We start from the raw sequence: 21895 nt of genomic DNA, 5'->3' as shown, positions 1-21895 counted from the left end.
GAGTTAACATGTTTGACCAAAAAAAATAAATGCTTGCTGAGAACATGAGTTTTGTATCCATTTATTATCCAGTTGAATAACAAACTTGCAAATCATAAATGTATATTACAGAGTAAAACAAAGACTACATTGAAATAGACCTCAGTTTCTTTATATATTTCTTAGAAATTAACTATATGGACTCTATTATATGTCTTTAAAAAGTTCCAGGATTTTTTTCTTTTTTCAGTTTGGAAGCCAAATTAAAAATTAACTCTAATTCTGTATATTTTGGTGGAGCATTATTACTGCATAATTCTGAATGACAAAGTAGGCAGATTAGTAGGCACTCTAAGGACCAGATTTTGGAGCTTTCTTCAACAAGTCAGGAAAATGAATACCACAATGTCTGAGTAACAACCCACTGGTTAAGAATTGTGAGCCACCACTGCGCCTGCGCACAGCGCCAGGGTTCAGACTGCAATGCCAGAGCACATGCTTGCTCATACCTGGGGCCAACCGCACCCCAAGGGCAGCCCTTTCAAGCAAGAGCGACAGGACAGAGGGAACAAAAGAATTATGAACCAAACTTTTGGTTCAATTCTCTTCCTAGATGGTTTCAAGATATATATTTAAATGCATGAAAACTCTAAGACTCTCAGGATTCCTGATTTACCAAATATCACAAATCCAGAGGTTAGAGGAATTGAAATATATCCTTAAATATTTCCATTATTCTGAAGTTGTGAATTATAATGGTTGTGCCTTTAAATATTTATTTGTGTGCTTCAGTCATCGAGTGATTTTAAAGACTATCATTTTACAATTCAATAACTATGATTCTTCACCATAATCAAAATGGTATTAAAATAACCAGACACAGCCTCGGCAGGCAGGTCGGTTGAGCATAGTTCCATGTACCAACAAGTCGCTGGTTCTATTCCCAGTCTGGGCACATGCCCAGGTTGTGGGTTTGAATCCCAATTAGGAGAGTGCAGGAAGCAGCTGATTGAAGTTTCTCTCTCTCTCTTTTTTTCCCTTCCTCTTGCCCTAAATCAATAAAAAACATTTTAAAAAATAGATACAGTATGCATAATTTGCTGTTATTTGCCATCTATCATGGTTTGCTTACAATAGATGTCCTTGCAACCAAACACACTAACTATAAACTAGCTAATGAATATTTTAAATGATTTTAGATTAGCCTAGATCTACTTAGTATCAAAAAATATATTTAACAGTTAATCAGCTATTATAATTTAAAAGCGATGTAAAAATATGAATTACCTTTCCCAACACTGCCTCCTGCTAACCCAAGGACAATCTGTCACAAAACCTGGGGCTGCATGTCTGAGTACGGGCCTTGCAAGTAGTACCCACATCAAGTTCCCTTGGCCCCATGAGTAGGACAGATCATCTAAAACAAAACCAGTGTCATGCAATGCCACAGAAAAGGAAGTTTCAAAGAGAATTATCATTTGGGAAGGGGTTCCCTAGTGCCTACCAAATAAAAGTCTCAAATTCTTAGCCTGGTCTTAAGATTACACCCCTATTGACCTTTCCAGACTTAGCTACTCCTATCCCTACAAGAATGCACACTTGAAGCTAGACAGCTTGCTCTTTATTGGGTATGCTTCATGTGCATACCTCTAAACTGTTTTTCATGCCAGCAGCTGGTCTCCTATTAAACTTAGGGGTGTGAATGTGATTGAGCTTGGCACAAATTCAGTGATACCTAAAACAGTTTAGAAATAAGAGGATTTAGATAACTTACACAGATCAGCTCCATAATACCTATAAAGTTGTTGTTGTTTTTTATTGTTGACAATCCTATGAAGGTATTTTAACTGCTCATAAAGGTCATTTTACTCAAGAAGGATTGGGAAAAAATAGAATCAAGCTGGGACTAGATATATCTATTAGGTCAAACAACTTCCCTATAAAAACAACACATGTAATCATGGATTGTAGGATTTGTGAATAATATTTCACTAAAACTGTCACCAAAAACAAAAACAGGTGGTGGCTAGCATATCCAGGTACAAATTTTTAAAGACTAATGGGCCGTTAAGGAATGGGAATAGAAAATATTGTTTGGCTGCTAGCCCTCCATGACCAAATCTTCAAGAAAAGCAAGAGTTGGCCCCCAGGCTTGTGAACTGATGCTCAGATGCGCTCTCAGGATTAGGACTGGCAACTGTCAGATGCTCGGCGCTGGCTGACCTTAGCAAGGGCGTCGCTGACAACACCGAGATCATGCTGCAGCTCATTCATGACGCTGGTTATGCTCTTGGTGTCTTTCAAGATCTGAATACTTTGTGTATATGGATTATACTTCACTCCAAATGGGCGCTTAATTGTTTCGGTAAATTCTCTATTTAAGAAAACAAATAAAAGGCAATTAATTTCTAGGGGAGAAACCATGAAAACTAAATAACAGCAAACCTATTCCACACACTAGGCAAAAGGCAAATCTAGACATTCATGCAACCAATCTGACCTACTTCCCTACACTGCATGTCCAGAGGCACCCTGGAATCTACCCAGGGAGAAAACCTGAAGTCATCATGGACACAGCTATCTTGCATGACTAGGGAAAGATCTGTGGATGGCTTTATTAACAATGTGTTGCTTTATACATCTCTTAACTAGTGTAAGGAGACCATCTACAGTAGCTTTATCTGTAAACAATAACCCTGGCCACATAGTAAGTCCATTCAATTATAGTTACATAACTACACACACACACACACACACACACACACACACACACACACACACACGTGCGCGCGCTAAAACAGGCCAAGAACAGTCTTTCTGATTCTATGACCTAAATTCTACCCTTTCTTCAAACATGAAAGTTCTGCCTTCTTTATCAAGCCAAAATCTGAGCCTCTCATTTGGCACTCCCAAGAACAATCATGCTCGGGATCCCTGGGGATACTTGCACAGCTTAGAACAATTATACGCGAGTGGAAGATGAAATCCAACTTGCAATCCAGCTGGTCAACCCAGAGGGGACCCCTCTTCTAATTGCGCAAAGGGGCCACCTGTGTTAGAGGAAACCCTTCTGATACTGTTATTTGTTACTGTGCATGGCTTAAATCCCTGACTATAAGAAAATCCCTAAAAGACAAGGAGCATGTCTTCAACCTCTATCTGTCTCCATTGTCACAATATGATCTCATAACCCCGTTCCCCTTCCACCAAATTGTTTTGTTCTTTCTGCCTCTACAGCCCTTTCCTTTCCTGCAACATCTGTCTTAGTTCAGGCTTTTATTTCCACTTGAAGCATTGCAAGAGTCTAAGCAGTTTCTCTGCCTTCAATCTCTTTTCTTTCTTTTTTAACAACACACATAGCTAGTTAATATAATAGTTAAAGCATAGCTTTGATGATTTTCCACCATTTTGCCTTTTTTATAATGCTGCCCCTTGGCCTAAAACTTGACATATCTAAATCCTGTCTATCCTTCATGTATTTTCAAAAATGCCATTAGCTTTCTCTCTTCCCCCAGCTGTGATGAATTGCTCCTGAATAAAATGGAGAACAATGTTTCATACATATCATTTCTAAGGCTTTCTTTGTTCTTATATATAATTTGTGTATAGTTTTTTGCCTATTAAAGTATAAACTCTCTGATTGGAAGAAATGAGAAGAAACCAATTTATTGATGTATCTTACTCATAATTTACAACTATTATTATAAATGACATACTCTAAATATTTGCTACAAAAGTAAGGCTCCTAGTAGGTTCTAATTATCCAGTAGTTTACTTCTGATTTGTTACTGTTGGACCTATGTACTGCGGGGGCGGGGGGGAGGTGAATTAATGCATGAGAAAGATATACTTTACCTCATCTTCTCCTTTGCATCTTCAAAGCTTTCAGATACAAAATAGACATCCTGAAAAGTTGTGATGAGACATTCCTGTTGACAGGTAATCTTGGGGTCAAAGGGCTTCACTTTGGCATGTCCAGAAAGTGCATGCTGGAAGACAAAGAGTTAGTGAATCAAAGAATACTATCTATTTTCATATATCACATTCTACACACAACTGCCAGAATCAGTGCACCCTCTGAATGTATTACTAATGCAACGGTCCCAACCTACAATTTCACACTAATTTCCTACAGCTCTATTTAACTCACGATATTATCTAGCAAAGCAAACGACTTGCCATTCTCTGTAAATGCCTCTAGATCATTTCCATTGTTCTAACACTCTTCTCCATGAAGGAGGCACCCAAGAATATTTATTTATTTTTGCTTTATGTTACCTACTTTCTACCTGCACTAGTTATTCCTACCATATGCATGATGTGTACCCACCACCAGGTGGCAGACTCCTTGAGAGCAAGACAGTGCCTTGGATTTGTGCCAAATTCATTTTTCAAGAGCTTGAATTTATTCCTTTATTTGCTAAATAATAAATTTCAAAGAACTCCCTAAAAATTAAAGAAGTTCTTGCTAGCACATAAAATGGTGAGGAAACACCAAGACTTCATAAGCAACAGCTTTAAAAAACTTGTTTAATTTTAAAATTACACACACACACACACACACACATCCCAGAATATTTGAGAAATAGAAAAAAGTGTCCCTTAAATAATGTTTACTGTCACCTTAAGTATTTCCCATACTAAGTTTTTGTTCAATCCACAAACTATTTCAGATCATATAAGTGATATTAAGCAAATAAGGTGATGTGCAAAGATTCACAACTCTTACTTTGAGTTCACTGATAGAAGACAATAAGCCAGCACCAAAAACTCTTAGCTGCCCATCTTGTTTACACAGACCAAACTCCACAGTGAAAAAGTAGCACTGCAAAAGGACATCAATATTACTTTCACATCCCAAATGACTAAATTTAAAACAAATTACACCTCTTTGTCACTGTCCCAAAGTATCCTGGGATAAAGTGCAAGATCCCCAGACTAGCTCACAAGTATTTTTACAATCTGGCCTCATTCTAAACCAACACTTTTCAAACTTTTGTTCCCAAGGTCCTATACCACTTCAACATTACTGAGGACACCAAAGACTTCGTTTACATGGGTTATAGCTACCTAAACTTGTAAATGTTTACTAATTAGTTTTAAAACGTAGTAAAGCATTTTATGGTAACATAAATAACATGTTATATAGTGATAAATTCCTGGAAGGCAGGAACCAGAACTTCCTCACATTTGTATTTGCAGCATGATGTCTTGTACCTAGTACTCAAAAATGTTTTTACCATCATTTTTTGGGAACCCGTCGTTTTTACTGGAAAAATAAGATATAGAAACTATTAACATTATTGTACTCTAGTGTTTCTCTGTCATTTTTTTAAGCTCATGTCTTCTTTTAATAGACCTTAAAATTTTACATCCTCCTTTAATGTTATTTAAATTAAATTCAAGAGGAGCCAAGACACATTTTCTAATGGTCATGTTGAATATGCACTTTTAAACTATGCAAATATCCTCATCCCAACCCTGTCAAGAATTACTGATCTCTACAGTTATTTCCAGTCTTATACCGTTGCCAGTTTTTGAACAGCCTCCTCTGAAGCTCCAAGGGATGCCAGGCCAATTTCTTGGGAGAATTGTGCAAAACTAGGTTCAGCCAAGAGGGGGACATGACCTAAGAGTTCATGGCAGGTATCTCTGAAAAAGAGGTACAAGTCTGTCAAACTGTGATGCTTAACATAAATGCATTCATCAATCATTCAATGAAATTAAAATCAGATCTTACTTTTATTCACATTGATCAAAAGGTATTACTTTGGAAAAGGATCCCAAAGGACACTAACCAAATATACAGTTTTGGTTCAAAACCTTGGTCACTCACAAAACCACACATATTGTATAAGTACATACAGATGGCCACAGACATCCACATACTCCTCTACCCCAAGTCAGGTCTCTGCTCAAATGTTACCTTTTCTCCAAGGTCTTCCCTGACCACCCTTTCCAAAATAGCAATCACACACACACACACACACACACACACACAGGAATATGAGGCGGGAATTTTTGTTTGATTTGTTGTTGTTTTTTCAGTATTTAGGCATTTGTACATCCTCTGTGCTTAGAACAGCACCTGTCACCTAACAGGTTGTCAAATAATAATAACAATAATAACAACAATGGATAACCTATAAAAAGCATAAATCAGGTATTATGTGCCAGGAACCACTGTTTCACATGTGCTAATGGATTTCATCTTCACAACAGCCTCATGAGACAGATATCAGTATTACAAGCAGCTACGTGATGACTGAATGATGGAGAAGTACTTACGGCTCTGGGGTGTACAGGGGATCTGAACTGTGTCTCACATACTGTGTGCAGTGGAAAACCCGAAAGGCTAAACCGGATAAGAAATCCCTTGATGATAAGTAACCAGCCACAGGACGGATGGAAAAGCCTGTGCGCTCTGCAAAGCAAGGGAGAGCACAGAGAGACAGTCTTCACCAGCACAGACCACACACTGCAGCACTCACTGTAACTCGGCCAGCGGCACCCAGTTACACTTTGAGAGAGGACAGAACACTGAAGTGTATCCTACGTATACTAAAGGAAGTAATCATTACTAAGCGCTTTCCATGGCCAGACAGTGAATTAGACCTGTTACATATCACGTCTCCTTTCAGGTTTCCAGCATGAGTTAAAGTTTATTCTCCTCATTGTAACAATGATAAAACGGAGGCTCAGCGACTCAGTAATGTGCCCAAGGCCACACAGCGCATGGTGAAGGTAGGATGAGAACCCAGGTCTCCTTATTCTACACCTGTTGGAATATCCCCTAGACAGAACCTATTACTTTAGATCAGAACCATTTTATTTTATTTTTAAAATGTTTTCATTTATTTCAGAGAAAAGGGGAGAGGGAGAGAGAGAGAGAGAAACATCAATAAAGAGATAGAATCATTGATCGGCTGCCTCCTGCATGTTCCCTACTGGCGATCGAGCCCACATCCCTGGACTGGAATCAAACCTGGGACCCTTCAGTCTTCAGGCCAGCACTCTATCCACTGGACCAAACCAGTTAAGGCTAGATCAGAACCATTTTAGAACCTATGCCATTTTTCAGTCAGTACTGCCTTTTATAAAGTAGACTCTTTACTTTATCAATATTGGATTGTGATCTCCCATTCCCCAACAGCCAAGACTGCATGCCCGCTGCAAAAGTGCCTGCCAGGAGGCAGCCATGCTTAGGGACCTCTACAAGCTCCAATTTTGCCCTTCATTTCAAATCCTCACACTCCAGTATTCCAGTGGGATTATCCCATTCTGACAGGCAGATTTCATGGTCCCATTGAACTTAACACAAGGATGGAAATGTTCTCCATCTAGTCACACCCTGGCCATATGTGACTCCTGGGCACTTGAAATGTGGCTAGTGTGACTCAGAACTACCAATTCCAATCCCCTTAAGTTTCTGCTCACTCTCTTCTACACTTGTGCTGATTGTCCCTCCATTATGTGATGCCCAATACAGGATCTAATACTCCAGGACAGAGTACAGGAAAAGTCTCATCTCTGAAATCACTGGCCATTATTCCTCTATTAAAAATGTTCTCAATCCCCCCTGGTGCAGCTTGGTGGTTGAGTGTTGGCGCATGAACCAGGAGGTCATGGTTTGATTTCTTTTTTTTTTTTTTTTTTTTTGGTTTTTTTTTTTTTTTTTTTTAAAAAATACATTTTATTGATTTTTACAGAGATGGGAAAGAGAAGGATAGAGAGAAGCATTAATGTGAAAGCAAAGCATGGTTCATACTGGGGATACAGGCCACAACCCAGCATTATGCCTTGACCAGAAATTGAACCAGCAACCTTTTGGTGCACAGGACTACATCCAACCAACTGAGCCACACATGGCAAAAGTATCATCTTGCGTTTTGAGCTTGGCTTCACCTATGCAGTGTTACGTATATCTCTAGAGCTGGTGAACAAAGTCTGTGGCCCATGGTTTGATTTCTGATCATCACACAAGCCCAGGATTGTGAGCTCGATCCCCAGTAGGGGGTGTGCAAGAGGCAGCTGATGGATGATTTTCTCTCATCACTAATGTTTCTAACTCTCCCTCTCCTCTCCCTTCCACTCTTTGAAATCAATAAAAATATTTTTAAAAATTCTCTCATGGCCGAAACCGGTTTGGCTCAGTGGTAGAGCGTCGATCTGCGGACTGAGGGGTCCCAGGTTCGATTCCGATCAAGGGCATGTGCATTGGTTGCGGGCACATCCCCAGTAGGGGGTGTGCAAGAGGCAGCTGGTTAACGTTTCTCTCTCATCGACGTTTCTAACTCTCTCTTCCTCTCCCTTCCTCTCTGTAAAAAATCAATAAAAAATTTAAAAAAGGTACTCTTTAAAAAAAAAAATTCTCTCATAATCCACACAGAATTCAACATTCCCCTTAAAAAAATTTTTTTAATTAGCTTACTACCTTTTAAAAAGTTTGAAACATCTTCCAACTGTGGGATATTATCTTCCCGATAGCCACAATATTTGGAAAGCAAAGGTAAGTTTCTGAGATACTCTCTGCAGGCGTGGGTTGGGTAGAGTTTGTTAAGCTCTCGGAACACGGTTCCCCAGGTCTTAATCTCCTCTTCAGTGAATTCAACTCTAGGAATGGGGTCGCCACTAGCGAGATAAAGAATTGGCATTCAATAAACAGTAGCACTTATTCTCTATTTACTAAATGAGCATAAATTACTCTCTTCATTGATTTTATTATTTTAAAGTTGATAAGTTATTTTATTTTTTAGATATGTAATATATTTTTAATCTTTATTTTTTTAATTTTTTTAAAATTATTATGTGTACATATCTTACCATTGCCCCCCACTCCCATGCATGCCCTCCCTCCCCAGAGTGCTAAGTCATTTTTATAATACACTTACTGTTTATAGTTCATAGCCAAGTCTGAAAAATACTTCCGCCTTTGACGATAGACATTGTCTTTGAAGCCCTGATAATAATAATAATAATAATTTTTTAAAAAGGTTTTAAACATTAATACTAAAATAAACTTGACAAATGATATTAGGGAAACATTTTTATTATTACCCAAGCTATTATATTGAAGAGTTGCATAATGGTTACTTTGAGCAAGCATTGTTTAGAAATTTATGATCATTTTTATTTTAAAGTCAATGCTACATGACAGCTTATACCACAGTGGCTACAAAGATGAACAATTCTACAGATACAGTCCTGGCTGATGTGGCTCAGGGATTAGAATGTCAACCTGGGCACCTATGGGTCTCGGGTTCCATTCCTGGTCAGGGTGAATACCCAGGTTGGAGGTCCATTCACAGTCTGGGTGCATACAGGAGGCAATGGGTGGATGTTTCTCTCTCACGTTCATGTTTCTCTCCCTCCTTTTTGCCCTCTCCCTTTTTTTCTTCCCCTCTCTTTCTTCCTCTCCCCCATCCCCCAGTCTTGCTCTTTCTGTCTCTCTCTCTCATCAATGAAAAAAACACACACATCTTCCCATGTGTGTAAAAAAAAAAAAAAAAGATACTGTAGATACAAAGATACAAAAATACTATAGTGGCAACAAAAATAAAATAGTTTGAAAAATAAAAGCACCATTTAATTAAATTCGGGCTTTATCTCAAGGATAAGATTTTTTTCTTAATCACACAACTGATCTTTTTAGCTGGAGATGTTTGCTCTCTTATGTATATCTTAAAGCTACTTAGCACACTTTCCACATTTTCATCTCATATGTCTTTATTTGTATGTGTGCTCTATCTTTTCAACTGGACTGTAAACTCCCTGGCAGGTATGACATTTATAAGTTCCAATAGTTACTCAATAAGATACTACAGAATAAATGGATGGACTGACTGGGGGCTAAGGCAGTACACAGGCACATTCACAGAGCTCACAAGTGTAGAAGCTAGATTAAAGCCCTGGTCTATGCACTTCACCACTGCTCTCTCTGCTCCCTTCCCCTCCCAGGATCCTAGAGCTCCATGCGCAATCCTAACGCTCTGGTTTATTAATTCTCCAACTGGTGCCTGTACTCTACACCCTTGTAATTTCCCAAGGAAACAATGTTCCCAAGGAAACAACGGCCTAATAATCGAATTATGCTGGGCAGCGTAGGTGATACGTTTTTCCATCCTGTCTTTGTTCCCCTTTCCAATAACCCATGCCCGTTTTAATAAAACTGACTGCAGGTCGTGTCTTTATTTTGGAATAACTCTTTGAATAGCTCTCAATACTAGGAGGAATGTCAGGCACTGAACAGGTGCTTTGGAGCCCACAAGTCCGATGCCCTTCAGGCAGTTGGTCTCAATTCCCCCAACAGGGAAACTCCCTGAAATCCCAATTGAAACAAGATGCTGTTGAATCTAGAACAAGTACTTTTTCCAAACGTAAAAAGGTTCCCCTTAATTTTTAGTTTGCTTTAAATTATTGTCATGAAATGATTTATTAAAAAAAAATACGTACAGGATGGTCTGCATCCAGTTCAGATCCATACATCAGAACTCTGTTGGCACAATGGTCCAGGTCAGAAATCTTCTTTGGAAACCAAGGAACCATTTCTATACCTGAAAAATATAAACACCACTAACAGCTAACGAGACAATCTTAAGGCACTAAGAAAGAAGAAATTAAGAATGTCGTACATTTAGATGAGATTTTTAATTTTTGCTTGTACATTGAGGCAAAATTTGTACAAGTAAACTTCTCTATTTTTAATAAGTAAATATTCAAATTATTTTAGCTTAAAATGTATAAGCCTTGATTTTCTAAATACTGGGAAAATGCTATACTTTGCTGGTAGACCAAAAGTTCAACAACGGACAACATTTTTTAAGCTATATATTTGACCTCCATAAAAAAGGCAGAATCTTCACAAATAAGGGGCAAATTTAATAAGAAATGTGAATGGAAAAAAAAAAAAAAGAAAAGAAAAAGAAATGTGAATGCTTATTTTTGTTGATGAAAAGGATCTGAGAGATCATTTATGCCTTTGCCACAATGAAATTCTCACCATTCCCCAGACATTCTGGGTTTTATATAGCTGTTCTTCTGCTTGAAACACCTGACCCCTCCCACTTCCTGCTCCATCCAACCCTCCTTTCCTCTTGTTTTCCTGAGACTGTCCTCCTCCTTCCAAATCAAGGAGCCTTCCCTGACCTGGAGGTGGAGCTAATTCTCTGTCATCTGTGTTCCTGTGACACCCTGTTTCTAATTCTCTAAAAGCTTTCTTTATGTTTTAATATAATGAATCTGTAACATGTCTGTCTTACAGAAAGAAAAAAAAAATGGGAACACTCTAGGGTAAGGACTATCTATTTTCGTATCCTTATTTCTTAATAGAAATATTGGACACAAATTGAACCAGATAGCCTCTATAAAACTCTTAATTTTATAGGTGAGGTCATCAAAGTCCAGAAGGGTAAAGTAATTTATCAAGGGAACTCATCCCTCCCTAAGAGAGGAGAGAGGATTAGAACTGGATCCTTCTTACTTCAGACGAATGCTCTTTCTAACATACCCAGAAGTGATATTCAAGAGATTTAACAATAGACACAACAGGGGCACCAAGCACATCACTCGAAATAGACACAAGCAGAAGCCTAGGCTCCTGCTCCACCGGGGATCAACCCTGTTTCTGTGGCAGGCAGGGGACTCCTAGGGGAGCATCTGGAGCAACAGTGGAAAGCACTCACAGGACCCAGGGAAGCAGATACCTGACAGCCAAACATGAAAGTATTTCAACATATTATTGTTTGCACCACCATGTGAATACAGAATTGGAAGTTTCTGAAATCAAGAAATACCTGATGATTTGGAAACTGAGACAATTTAATAGATTTCTAACTATCTTGAATTCTATCCTATACTTAAGGTTTCCTTTTTCACTTCTCTCATACTTGACAAAATGTTGCTTTATAATTTTTATTTAGAATTTTGAGCAATTCTATTTTGTTCCCTTCGCTACCAGACTATAAGCCATTTAAAGAAACAGTGTTTTGTTTTTACTTTCATTCTTCAAGATAAATATAGGATTGGACAGAGACTGACAGAAAAAAAGTGAAGGGATTAAGAAGTACAAAGTGGTAGTTACAAAATAGTCATGGGGACATAAGGCACAGCATAGGGAATACAGTTAATAATCTAAATAATAAAAGTACAATATGCAAATCAACCAAATGGCCATCTGGACATCCTTCTGGATGACCTTCCAGACAAAGCTGGGACTATAGCCGTGGGGCAGAGCAGCCATGGGATCAAGGCAGCCACCACGGCTGTGAAGGCCTACTCTTGCACGAATTTCATGCATCGGGCATCTACTATTGTAATAACTATGTATGGTGCCAGGTGGGTATTGGAAATATCGGGGGGGAACACTTTGTCAAGTTTATGATTGTCTAACCACTATGCTATATACCTGAAATTAATGCAAAACAATATTGTCAACTGTAATTGAAAAATAAAACATTTTAAGTGAATAAATAAATAAAAATCACACATTTTAAAAAAAAAAAAGATAGGACACATATTATGTACTTAATCTTCAGAGCAGTATTTTCACTTTTCAAACTTACCATCCTCCTTCATGGTAAAATTATCAGGTGGATTCACACAGAGAACATTAGTATTAGACTTCAACAGATGAAAAATATCACGCAATTGTTCTCTGTTGATATCACAGTCAACAAAAATCTCAAATTCCGAGTTTCTTCTCTTGGACTTCCGGGACTCAATGTGCAACAGATTCACATGCTTCTCCTGTGGAAAGCAGAGGGTGAAGCTTAGGTAGGACCACAAAGGGAGACAGTCTTGGAGAAGATGGCCTTCACTACCACTACAAACCAAGTCACAGTTGCCACAACAGCCAAAGGGAGAAAAATGTTTTTAGTGATTCCAATAGCAAAATAATTCCCCCTAAATATTAGGTACTTTATTCAAAAATTCAAAAAAGTTTTGAGAAATTCGTCACATCCTCCCAAAACTATCAATAATAATGCTCATCAGAAGTGCTCGGATTGCCAGACTTGACTGTCCTTCAAAGGGAAATACCACATCTCTGAGATAAAAAAAAGCTTTTGAAAATTTTCACCAATAAGTTCAGTTTCGGTGGTGCTAATGTTGGCCCTTTAGAAAAGTTCCCTTTGCAAAATTGCATCCAATAAAATTAGATGAACAGCTTGAACACAGAGTATTTAAAACCTAAAATCTCTTAAACTACAAACTTAGTAACCAGCTAAAGCAGATTGCTTCTTCTGGTCTCTTCAGGACACTCTGAGCTGAGGGTGCCATATGTGCAAACCATGGGAGGAAGGGGTCTGCTCTTACCAATTTGGGTAGCTGAGGGAAAGCACTGGTGACACTAAGTCAGTCATCCAACAGATTTTCATCTAAAAAAAATGAGGAGGTTGGAGTAGTTGATCTATTGTACAATGCCAACCACTTCGATCTAAATTAACTTAGTGACAACCTACATAGTCAGGTAAGGGCTGTGAAGCATACAATGAAGGGTAAGACACACAAGGAATTTATCCCTCATTATCTAGTACACAAAAGACAAAGAAAAAAATACAAGAGGTGAGTGTTCGGGTGCAGGAAATCTTCGGCAAAGGCACAAAGCATCACGGCTTATAGAGTGGAAGTTTCCATGAGCAGACTGGAACTAACATGAGTCTTAAAGAATAGACAGACTAGGAAGGCAGAGGGAAGAAGGAGGGTTCCAAACAGGGGAACTCTATGAGCAAAGGTAGAGATGAAATGAGAATTGCCAGGGAATATGAACCAAAAAGAAAGAGTGAGTGTAAGGGGTGTTGGGAAACTAAAATAGGCAGGGTTCATCCTGGAACATGGAATTGATCATGGAATCAACAGAAGAAAGCCAGTTTACAAAATATACTGGCATGATTAGAAGTAAAGAGTTTAATTGAATATATTTCTTATGGATTTTTACAATACGAATATATTCTTAAATACTTTCTTAATGACAACTTGAGTAAGTATAAAGCTAAACTATGTTTCTTTCTTTCATTTTTAATCCTCACCTGGGGATATTTCTCCATTGATTTTTAAAGGGAATGGAAGAGAGAGGAAAAGACAGAGAGCAATCTTGATGTGAGAGAAACACATCGACGGGTTGCCTTCTGCCTGAGTCCCACCTAGGGAGAAGACTGCAACCGAGGTACTTGGCCTTGACCGGAATCAACCCTGCGACCCTTCAGTCTGCAGGTGGGTGCTCTATCCACTGAGCCCAACTGGCTAGGGCTAAACTATGTTTCTTGAGAAAAATGTGCAAAATATCAATTCTCCCTAAATTAACCTATAAATGTAATGCTATCAAAATAAAAACCTTGATGGAGTTTGGTGAGGAAATGTAACTAAATAATTTCAAAGTCCATCCGGAAGAATAATTAAGGCAAGAAGGTTCTAGGGAAATTCAGATAAAGTAGGGTAAGTCAGACATTTCCAGTCAGACATTTTAATTAAGATACAGGCATAGAGAGGTTAAGCAGTTTTCCCAAAGGCACACAGTCAGAGCTGGAATTCCAATCCAGGCTGTTCAGGTGCATAGTCCATGCTCTTAAACACTACACTGCAATCCTGTTTTACAGGAAAAGAAGAGTCAGGATAATGGATAATATAGATCTTCTTTGAACGAGATTTACATAATCTTAATGAAAACACTAAAGACTGACAGCCAAAAATTGAGATATGACTGCATTGGAAAGATGAAGGGAAGGGAAGTTGAAGGGACCACTGGAAAGAAAGTTGTGTCAAGAGAGCAAAATCTGCCAGGCCATCGTAGCTCAGTGGTTGAGCACAGATCTATGAACTGAGAGGCTACAGTTCAATTCCCGGTCAGGACACATTCCTGGGTTACAAGATCGATCCCCAATTGGGGCCATGCATAAGACAGCCAATCAATGATACTCATCATTGGTGTTTCTCTCTCTCCCTCTCCCTTCCTCTCTGAAAAAAAGAAAGAAAGGGAGGGACGGAGGGAGGAAGGGAGGGAAGGGAGAAAGGGAGGGAGGGAGGGAAAGGAAGGAAGGAAGGAAGGAAGGAAGGAAGGAAGGAAGGAAGGAAGGAAGGAAGACTGGAGGATAAGTAAAATGGGTGGATTCACACTATGCAGACGAACAAATGGGTATGTCTTTAACTATAATTTTAGAGACTCATTTTAGAGAGTTTCATGTAAGATATGGAGAGTGCTTACCTGGAAGATTTTCAGTGCTTTTATAAGTCCTCCAATTTCATTCTTTAAGGAAAAAATTAGAGTTGCTCTTCCTCTTTCTAAAGAATGGTCTTTGTTTTCCTTATTGTCTTCAATCATGATGAATTTGGTTCTCTGAAAATAAAGTATGGAGACACAGGGAAAGGTCTAAAAAAAAAAAAAGTGCATGTAGACAATATTTGATAATATTAACCAAGCTTTAGTTTCCTCACCTGTAAAAATATGGATATGCTTATATACTTTGTAATACTACAATGAGGCCAAAATAAGATAAAACATTGTCAGACATAATCCCTAGAATGTAATAGGTATATAATACATGTTAGTGGTTTTTGTTTTCTTTCTTTCTTTTTTTCTTTCTTTCTTTCTTTCTTTCTTTCTTTCTTTCTTTCTTTCTTTCTTTCTTTTTAATCTTCCCTTAATCCAATCTTTCTTTGGGGGTATGACTCAGCCCCTTGGCTTCTTGCCATCCTCCTGACTTGTAGTCTGACTGGGAACTCTTCTCCTATGAAAGCCTACCTTCTCTCCCCCGGCTTCAACCCCACAGTTTTAGCACTTTATTATTCTGGGTCTTGTATGGCTTCCCCAAATGTTTTATTCACACATGCTTTGTCGTCTAATAAGGGGGCAAGCTCCTTCAGAACAAGGACAAGGCCTTCTTTTCTTTGTAAATTTACGAGCCTCTGAAGCTGTAGACAGATGTAGACTAGAAGGATAACTGCTAGCTGAGAGAATTCTGATGCCATACTAATATCTCCTTTCCTCTCAGCCTATGGAATCCCCTAGGCCTGTGGTCGGCCAACTGCAGCTCTCAAGACACATGCGGCTCTTGAGTGTGGCTCTTCCACAAAATACCACGGCCTTGGCGAGTCTATCTTGAAGAAGTGGCATTAGAAGTTTAAGTTTAAAAAATTTGCCCCTCAAAAATTTCAATTGTTGTACTGTTGATATTTGGCTCTGTTTACTAATGAGTTTGCTAACCACTGACCTAGGCTGTGGGATTTTAATGCCTTTTCAATCAATATTGGCCTTCAAGAGCTATATGATTATAAATTCAACTGTGAGTGTGTGTGTGTGTGTGTGTATGTGTGTGTGTGTGTGTGTGTATGTGTGTTGGGGGAGGTGAGGCTATTGTGGGAGATAGAAGATGGGCACAATAATTTTGGATTGGTGACTTTCAATTGAGAAATACACTTGAGAAGTAAGTTTTGAATTAATGGAAATAGCATATTTAGAATTTATTCTTAATAGTTTTAATTTGATTATTAAGTCTTCCTAATTACCCAATTTCATGTGTAGTTTTAGTGAAATTAACCTTTAACAACTTAAGTTGATATTGCTGATTCCACTGTCTTTCACAGGCGTTCACTCACTGACACAAGCCTGTGGTATGACCACTCAGTATAGGGGTAGTGGTGATGGTGTGGGCTTGAAGCCAGATATGCTGTGTTCCAATCGTTCAAAGTTCCCTTACTCATAGCTTTTCCTGACTCCCCCAGGTCAATTCCAGTTAGTGTTGGTTGTCATTGCACCATATACCTCCCATTCGTAGCAAGTCACTGGCACAGTGGTAGCTCTGTTTCAGTGAGTATTTGTTGCTGTGTGCCTTTCCAACTAGGTTGCGAGCTTCATGGGGGCAGAGATCACAAACGCTGTTATTCACCATTGTATGTCCAACATCTAGCTCAGTCCCTGCACATACGAGGCACTGCATAGATGCCATTAAATGAATAAAAGGAAAAAAAAGATTTCTTAAAGGCATGGTCTCTACCCTCAGGGAACTGAAAGTCTGGTTGAGAGAGGGTGACAATGCAGAAAGATAAGCATTGCAACTGGGAACACATATGGCATAGTGGTGACAGTGAATAGATTTTGGTAGATGTTTAGAGATATTTCATTGAAGAAGATGTGTTTGAATTAGATCTTAAGAAAAGGGGGAAAGGAGTAGGCAGAGATGAGACATGACTAGCCAATAGAGAGCAGTGAAGAATCATGTAGGCAAGTTAAGTGGGCCAGACCCTTTAATAGGCCCCGTGTAGGTAGTGCAGGCGAGTTTCGTCTTGTTCTTTTATGCTTATCAAATATCCATCAAAGGACATTAGTCCGTGTAATTGAAGGCTAAATGAGATAAGTAAGGACAAGGTAGTTTTCTTAAACTAAAGTCCTGGCTTTAAAACATCTTCCTATAGGATGATGCAAATGAAGGACTTTATGCGTTTCTGTCTTTCTGACTAGACAGCTCTTGGGAGTTTTGTCTTTCTTTCATAAAGCTCTTCTCTTAACCCATACTATATATAATTTTGGGACCACTTTAAAAAGGCAGTCCCAAAAGACCCATCTGGCTTGACAGGGCGGGTACAAAGTACCAAATATGACTTTCAACCATATGGTCATAAACAATAGTCTGCTACTAAATGGAAACTGTACCAATGGAATAGTTTTCTGTTCCAGAAGTCAGTCTTTATGATACCTTTGGAACTTAGTTTAACAAGTATTTATCAGGCACATACTGAGTTGAAGGACTTCTACATATAAGTCAGAAAGTATGGAGATAAGAAAGGAAGAAATTCCCTACTCTGTGATAGCAGCTTCTATCCATTCTTAGCAATCTCAGAGGTGGGTAAGGGAACTGACATTCGTCTAATATTAATACATATCGTGTATTAATATTATCCCATTTAATTCTCATAAAATCTTATTGGGATGGACAGGAATTATACCAATTTTATTAAGGAGAAAACTGAAGCTTAGAGATATTAACCTGTTGACATACAGCTAGCAAATGTGAGAATACATATTTAAAACTGTGTCCTTGAACATATGAACATTAACATATGGATCTGATTTCACAGGGACTGCCCTAAATATGTTTGGAAACACAGAAAGTAGGACAAAATTCATAGCATCTAGCTAAAACCTGTTTTCTCAGAAGATGGACTGGATATGAACTTTGGCATCTTCTCAACCACCTATTCACACCACAATATAATGTAAGGAAATATCTGGAACATGAAATCAGACTTATCCAATCACTGGTCTGACATTTATCAGTATGGTCTTGTGCTAAACTTTCTAATATAGCAAAGTTTATTAGTCAATTTATTCTCTACAACTAAAACAATCTCTGTGTCAATGCTTTAAAACAAATGACCAGTTAAACTTAATAATAATAATGTGGTTTTTTTCTATGATTCAAATTATTTTTTTAATTATTTTTATTTATTAAATTATTATCTGTGTACATATTTTAACATTGCCCCCCCCCACATACCCTCCCTCCCCAGAGTTTTGTGTCCATTAGTTGAACTTATATGCATGTATACAAGTCCTTCGGTTGATCTCTTATCTCCCCCAGATCTCCCTACTCTCCCCGGTGTAATTTTACAGTCTGCTCTATGATTCAAATTATTACTAATGATAAAATAAATGAAATTTCAATTCATTCACATGTATAAAGTACCATAGTCAGTGTAGGGTGATAAAGATGAAGAACAAAAAGGACAATTTGCCTCCAAGGGATTCACGAACTTATGTATGAGGGAGGTGGAAGAGGAGACACAGACTTTCTAATAAGTACAAATAGTAAGAAGAAAATAGGACACACTATGATATCTGCAGAGCACACCTTATTCCTCTTAACCCCTCCGTTGACCAATCTCCCATGAGATTCTAAAGATGATGGGAGATAGCTCTGGCCCATCATAAGTCTCTGATCAGAAATGATTTACGGATGAGAAGCAAGAGATCGAAATAGAAATTTTCAGCTTCAACAGAATTGACCATTTCTTAATATAAACTTAATTATACATAGGAAATTCTGAATTGGTACTCTGAGGCTAAAAATTCAAGAGTGGTCTCAGATATGCAGCCTCAGACTGTTTTTAGAAGTGTGAAAAGCTTTGGAAAAGTTTCTTGTTTAACTATCACTCAAAGACCATGGACTTTTTTTCCCCACACACACAGAGTATGGGTGACTGTCCTATAGCATGTAAAATAATAGAGAAATTTGCTAGTAATAAATCTATCTACAAATCCATCTAGGCAAGCTATAATTTCACTGTGCATTAATTTCATTATTTGCAAAACTGAAAGGATAATTAGCACCAATCTAAAGGCAATAAAGAGGATTATATGTATAAAATCCTTAGAACAGTTGCTGACCTACACTACTCAATTCATATTAACTCTAGTAAGTCCCAAACTTCCCAGGCTTTAAACAACTCTGGCTAAGACTTTTTTCTTACCCTTGGTATATTTCTTATAGCAGCAAGCACATGGAAAGGTTGTTTTATAAAATGTTAAGTATGCTTGGGCAATCTTACCTCCGACTCACGCTGGCCCAGAGCCCCCAAATCCGCGAAGGTATCCTGGTCCCTATAGGATGGAGCCACCCTGCTCCACCGCTAGAGGTAAGCTGTGTTGGCCCTCGGGCAGCACTGCCCGGTTTTTATAGAAGCCGGCCTCGGAGCGGGCCAATGAGTGCTCGAGATAGCTGGGCAGTGGCCAATGAGAAGAAGGGAGTTCTCCTGCTGGTGGGGAAAAAGGAGTTGGGAGGGGAGAGCGTGGGCAGAATCCTGACCGTCAGCGCCAGCCTGTGTCTGAGACTTGCATGCACTACTTAGCCTTTAGGTGTTTCTGACTGGCGTTTTTATTAAGCTATTAGGCCATCCTGAACTACAGAGTCTCACTAATAACTAGAGTTTGGAAATTCCCTCCAAACCAAGATAACACCGGTTACCAGCATGATGACTCCTATAGGCTTGTACTGCTTCTCCAGTTAGCGATTAAAGCAGGAACACCCCCTCCCCCCCCCCCTTTTTTTTTTCTTCTTCTGTGCTTCTGGGTTATTTGATTGTCCAGACCTGCCTCATCATTCTTTTGGTGGCCTCCCTTGTTCCTTGAAGCAGAGCAATCCTAGAACTTTTTATCTAGAAGGGAAATGCTTCCAATTAGAGACATTTTAAAGCTGCAAGCAGATGAGCACGCTATATTAGTAGAAAATCATGTTACATGCTATATGATCAAAACGGCCCAGAAACCAAACATTTGGACTAGTTATTTACTGACTGAGTGCTCAGTCTATTAGATCCTGCCACAAAGGGCAATATATGCAACGCATTATACTGTTGGACTTTCCCCCCCGCCAATTTCTTAAATGTCAATTTGTTGATGTATAATATAACTTAGAGTAAAATTCGCCCTTCTGAGATGTACATACAGTTCTATGAGTTCTATGAGGTGATGGAAATGTTTTGTGTTCTGATTGGGCAATCTAACCTCCGACAATCAGAACACAAAACATTTCCATCACCTCAAAACAGTTCCCCATTCCAATCTTCTCCCCAAACACACAGCCCCTGGAAACCACTGATGTCATTTATGTCCCTCTAGTGTGGTCTTTTCCAGGCTGTCACATAATGGAATTATACAGTTGTATAGGTTTTTTATTCCTGACACTTAATGCTCTTAAACTTCATCCATTTTGTTGCATGCATCAGTAATTTGTTCCTTTTCATAGTTGAGCATGGATGTATTTTATTTTTTTATTTATTGATGAGAGAGAGAGAGAGAAAGAGAAACATCAGTGTGAAAGAGACACATCAATAGTGCCACGACCAGGGACTAGAAACTGAACCTGTAATGTGCCCTGAACCGGGAATCGAACTCATGACCCTTCAATGCATGGACCAATGCTCTAGCCACTGGAAAGACACTAGCCAGGGCCTTCTTAATTTTTGATCATCTGAATAGAAGGAGAAAAAAGTATCTACTTTTTTATCAGCATTTTTCTATTATTGGCAGAGCTGAGCATCTTTTCAGACATTAGTTCACATGTGAATTTATGTCATTGCTTATTTTTCAATCAGATTCATTTTCTCATTTATAAGTAGGAGTTCTGCGGATATTATGGATATTAACTGTTTGTTAAATGTATTGCTATCACCTAAGCCTTTCATTTGTCTTTAACTTCACCTAAGATGTCTTGTACCTCACAACTTCTTTTTTTTTTTATATATAAAGTCAAATCAATCTTTTATACTGCAGTTTAACAGGCCCACAAATCACACCCTTCTGCCTCCTTCCAAGATGGACAGGTGAAGAGGAGATGAGCTGTGGTGGTGGGTGTGAGGGCAGGGTAAGCGTGGGAGCAGGATGATTGGCTGAAAGGCTATTGAAGGAGTCCGGCGGAGGTATAATGATGGATGTGGGGAGAGTGGAGAGGATGAGAACGAAGGGCAAACTGAGCATATGCTTTGGAGATGCAGTTAATAGGATCTGTTGATGGCAGGGGCTTACAGGGAAAGGGCCTTCAAGGATGATCCCTAAGCTTTTTACTTGACAATTGAATAGATTAATTAATTTTAGTAAAGATGAAGACAGGAATGGGTGAAGGGGATTAAGTCTTGTTTTGCACTCAGTCTTGAGATGCTTCTTAGCTATCTAAATGAAGATGTCATGCACGCATTAAGAAATAGGACACTGCCCTGGCTGGTGTGGCTCAGTTGGTTGAGCATAGTCCCATGCACCAAGAACTCGCTGGTTTGATTTCCAGTCAGGGCACAAGCCTGGGTTGCAGGCTCAATTCCCAGTGGGAAGCATGCAGGAGGCAGCCAATCAAGGTTTCTTTTACATGGATAGGTCTCTTTTTACATGTCTAGCATTATCCTAATTCCAAAACCAGATAAAAACACTACAAAAAAA

General features: G+C 38.8%; 1 protein-coding gene and 1 non-coding gene across 2 annotated transcripts; one reads left to right on the top strand and one right to left on the bottom strand.

The window, feature by feature from the left end:
• Positions 1-54: 54 nt before the first annotated feature.
• Positions 55-19674, bottom strand: TPH1 (tryptophan hydroxylase 1). The gene is made up of 11 exons (XM_036426237.2): positions 19516-19674; positions 15176-15307; positions 12540-12723; positions 10432-10532; positions 8871-8938; positions 8414-8610; positions 6268-6403; positions 5505-5631; positions 4709-4804; positions 3835-3968; positions 55-2353 (listed from the first exon to the last, which is right to left on the bottom strand). The coding sequence occupies exons 2-11, from the start codon at positions 15290-15292 to the stop codon at positions 2164-2166; spliced, it is 1350 nt and encodes a 449-aa protein (XP_036282130.1). The 5' UTR covers positions 15293-15307; positions 19516-19674; the 3' UTR covers positions 55-2163.
• On the top strand, positions 412-539 carry LOC118713853. The gene has a single exon (XR_004986413.1). It is a non-coding gene; the product is annotated as a small nucleolar RNA SNORA76 (small nucleolar RNA).
• Positions 19675-21895: the final 2221 nt, after the last annotated feature.

Source organism: Pipistrellus kuhlii, unplaced genomic scaffold (assembly GCF_014108245.1).
Source record: "Pipistrellus kuhlii isolate mPipKuh1 unplaced genomic scaffold, mPipKuh1.p scaffold_m20_p_9, whole genome shotgun sequence".
NCBI lineage: Eukaryota > Metazoa > Chordata > Mammalia > Chiroptera > Vespertilionidae > Pipistrellus > Pipistrellus kuhlii.
The sequence above is the reverse complement of the archived record's forward strand: the minus strand, read 5'-3'. Positions and strand labels throughout refer to the sequence as shown.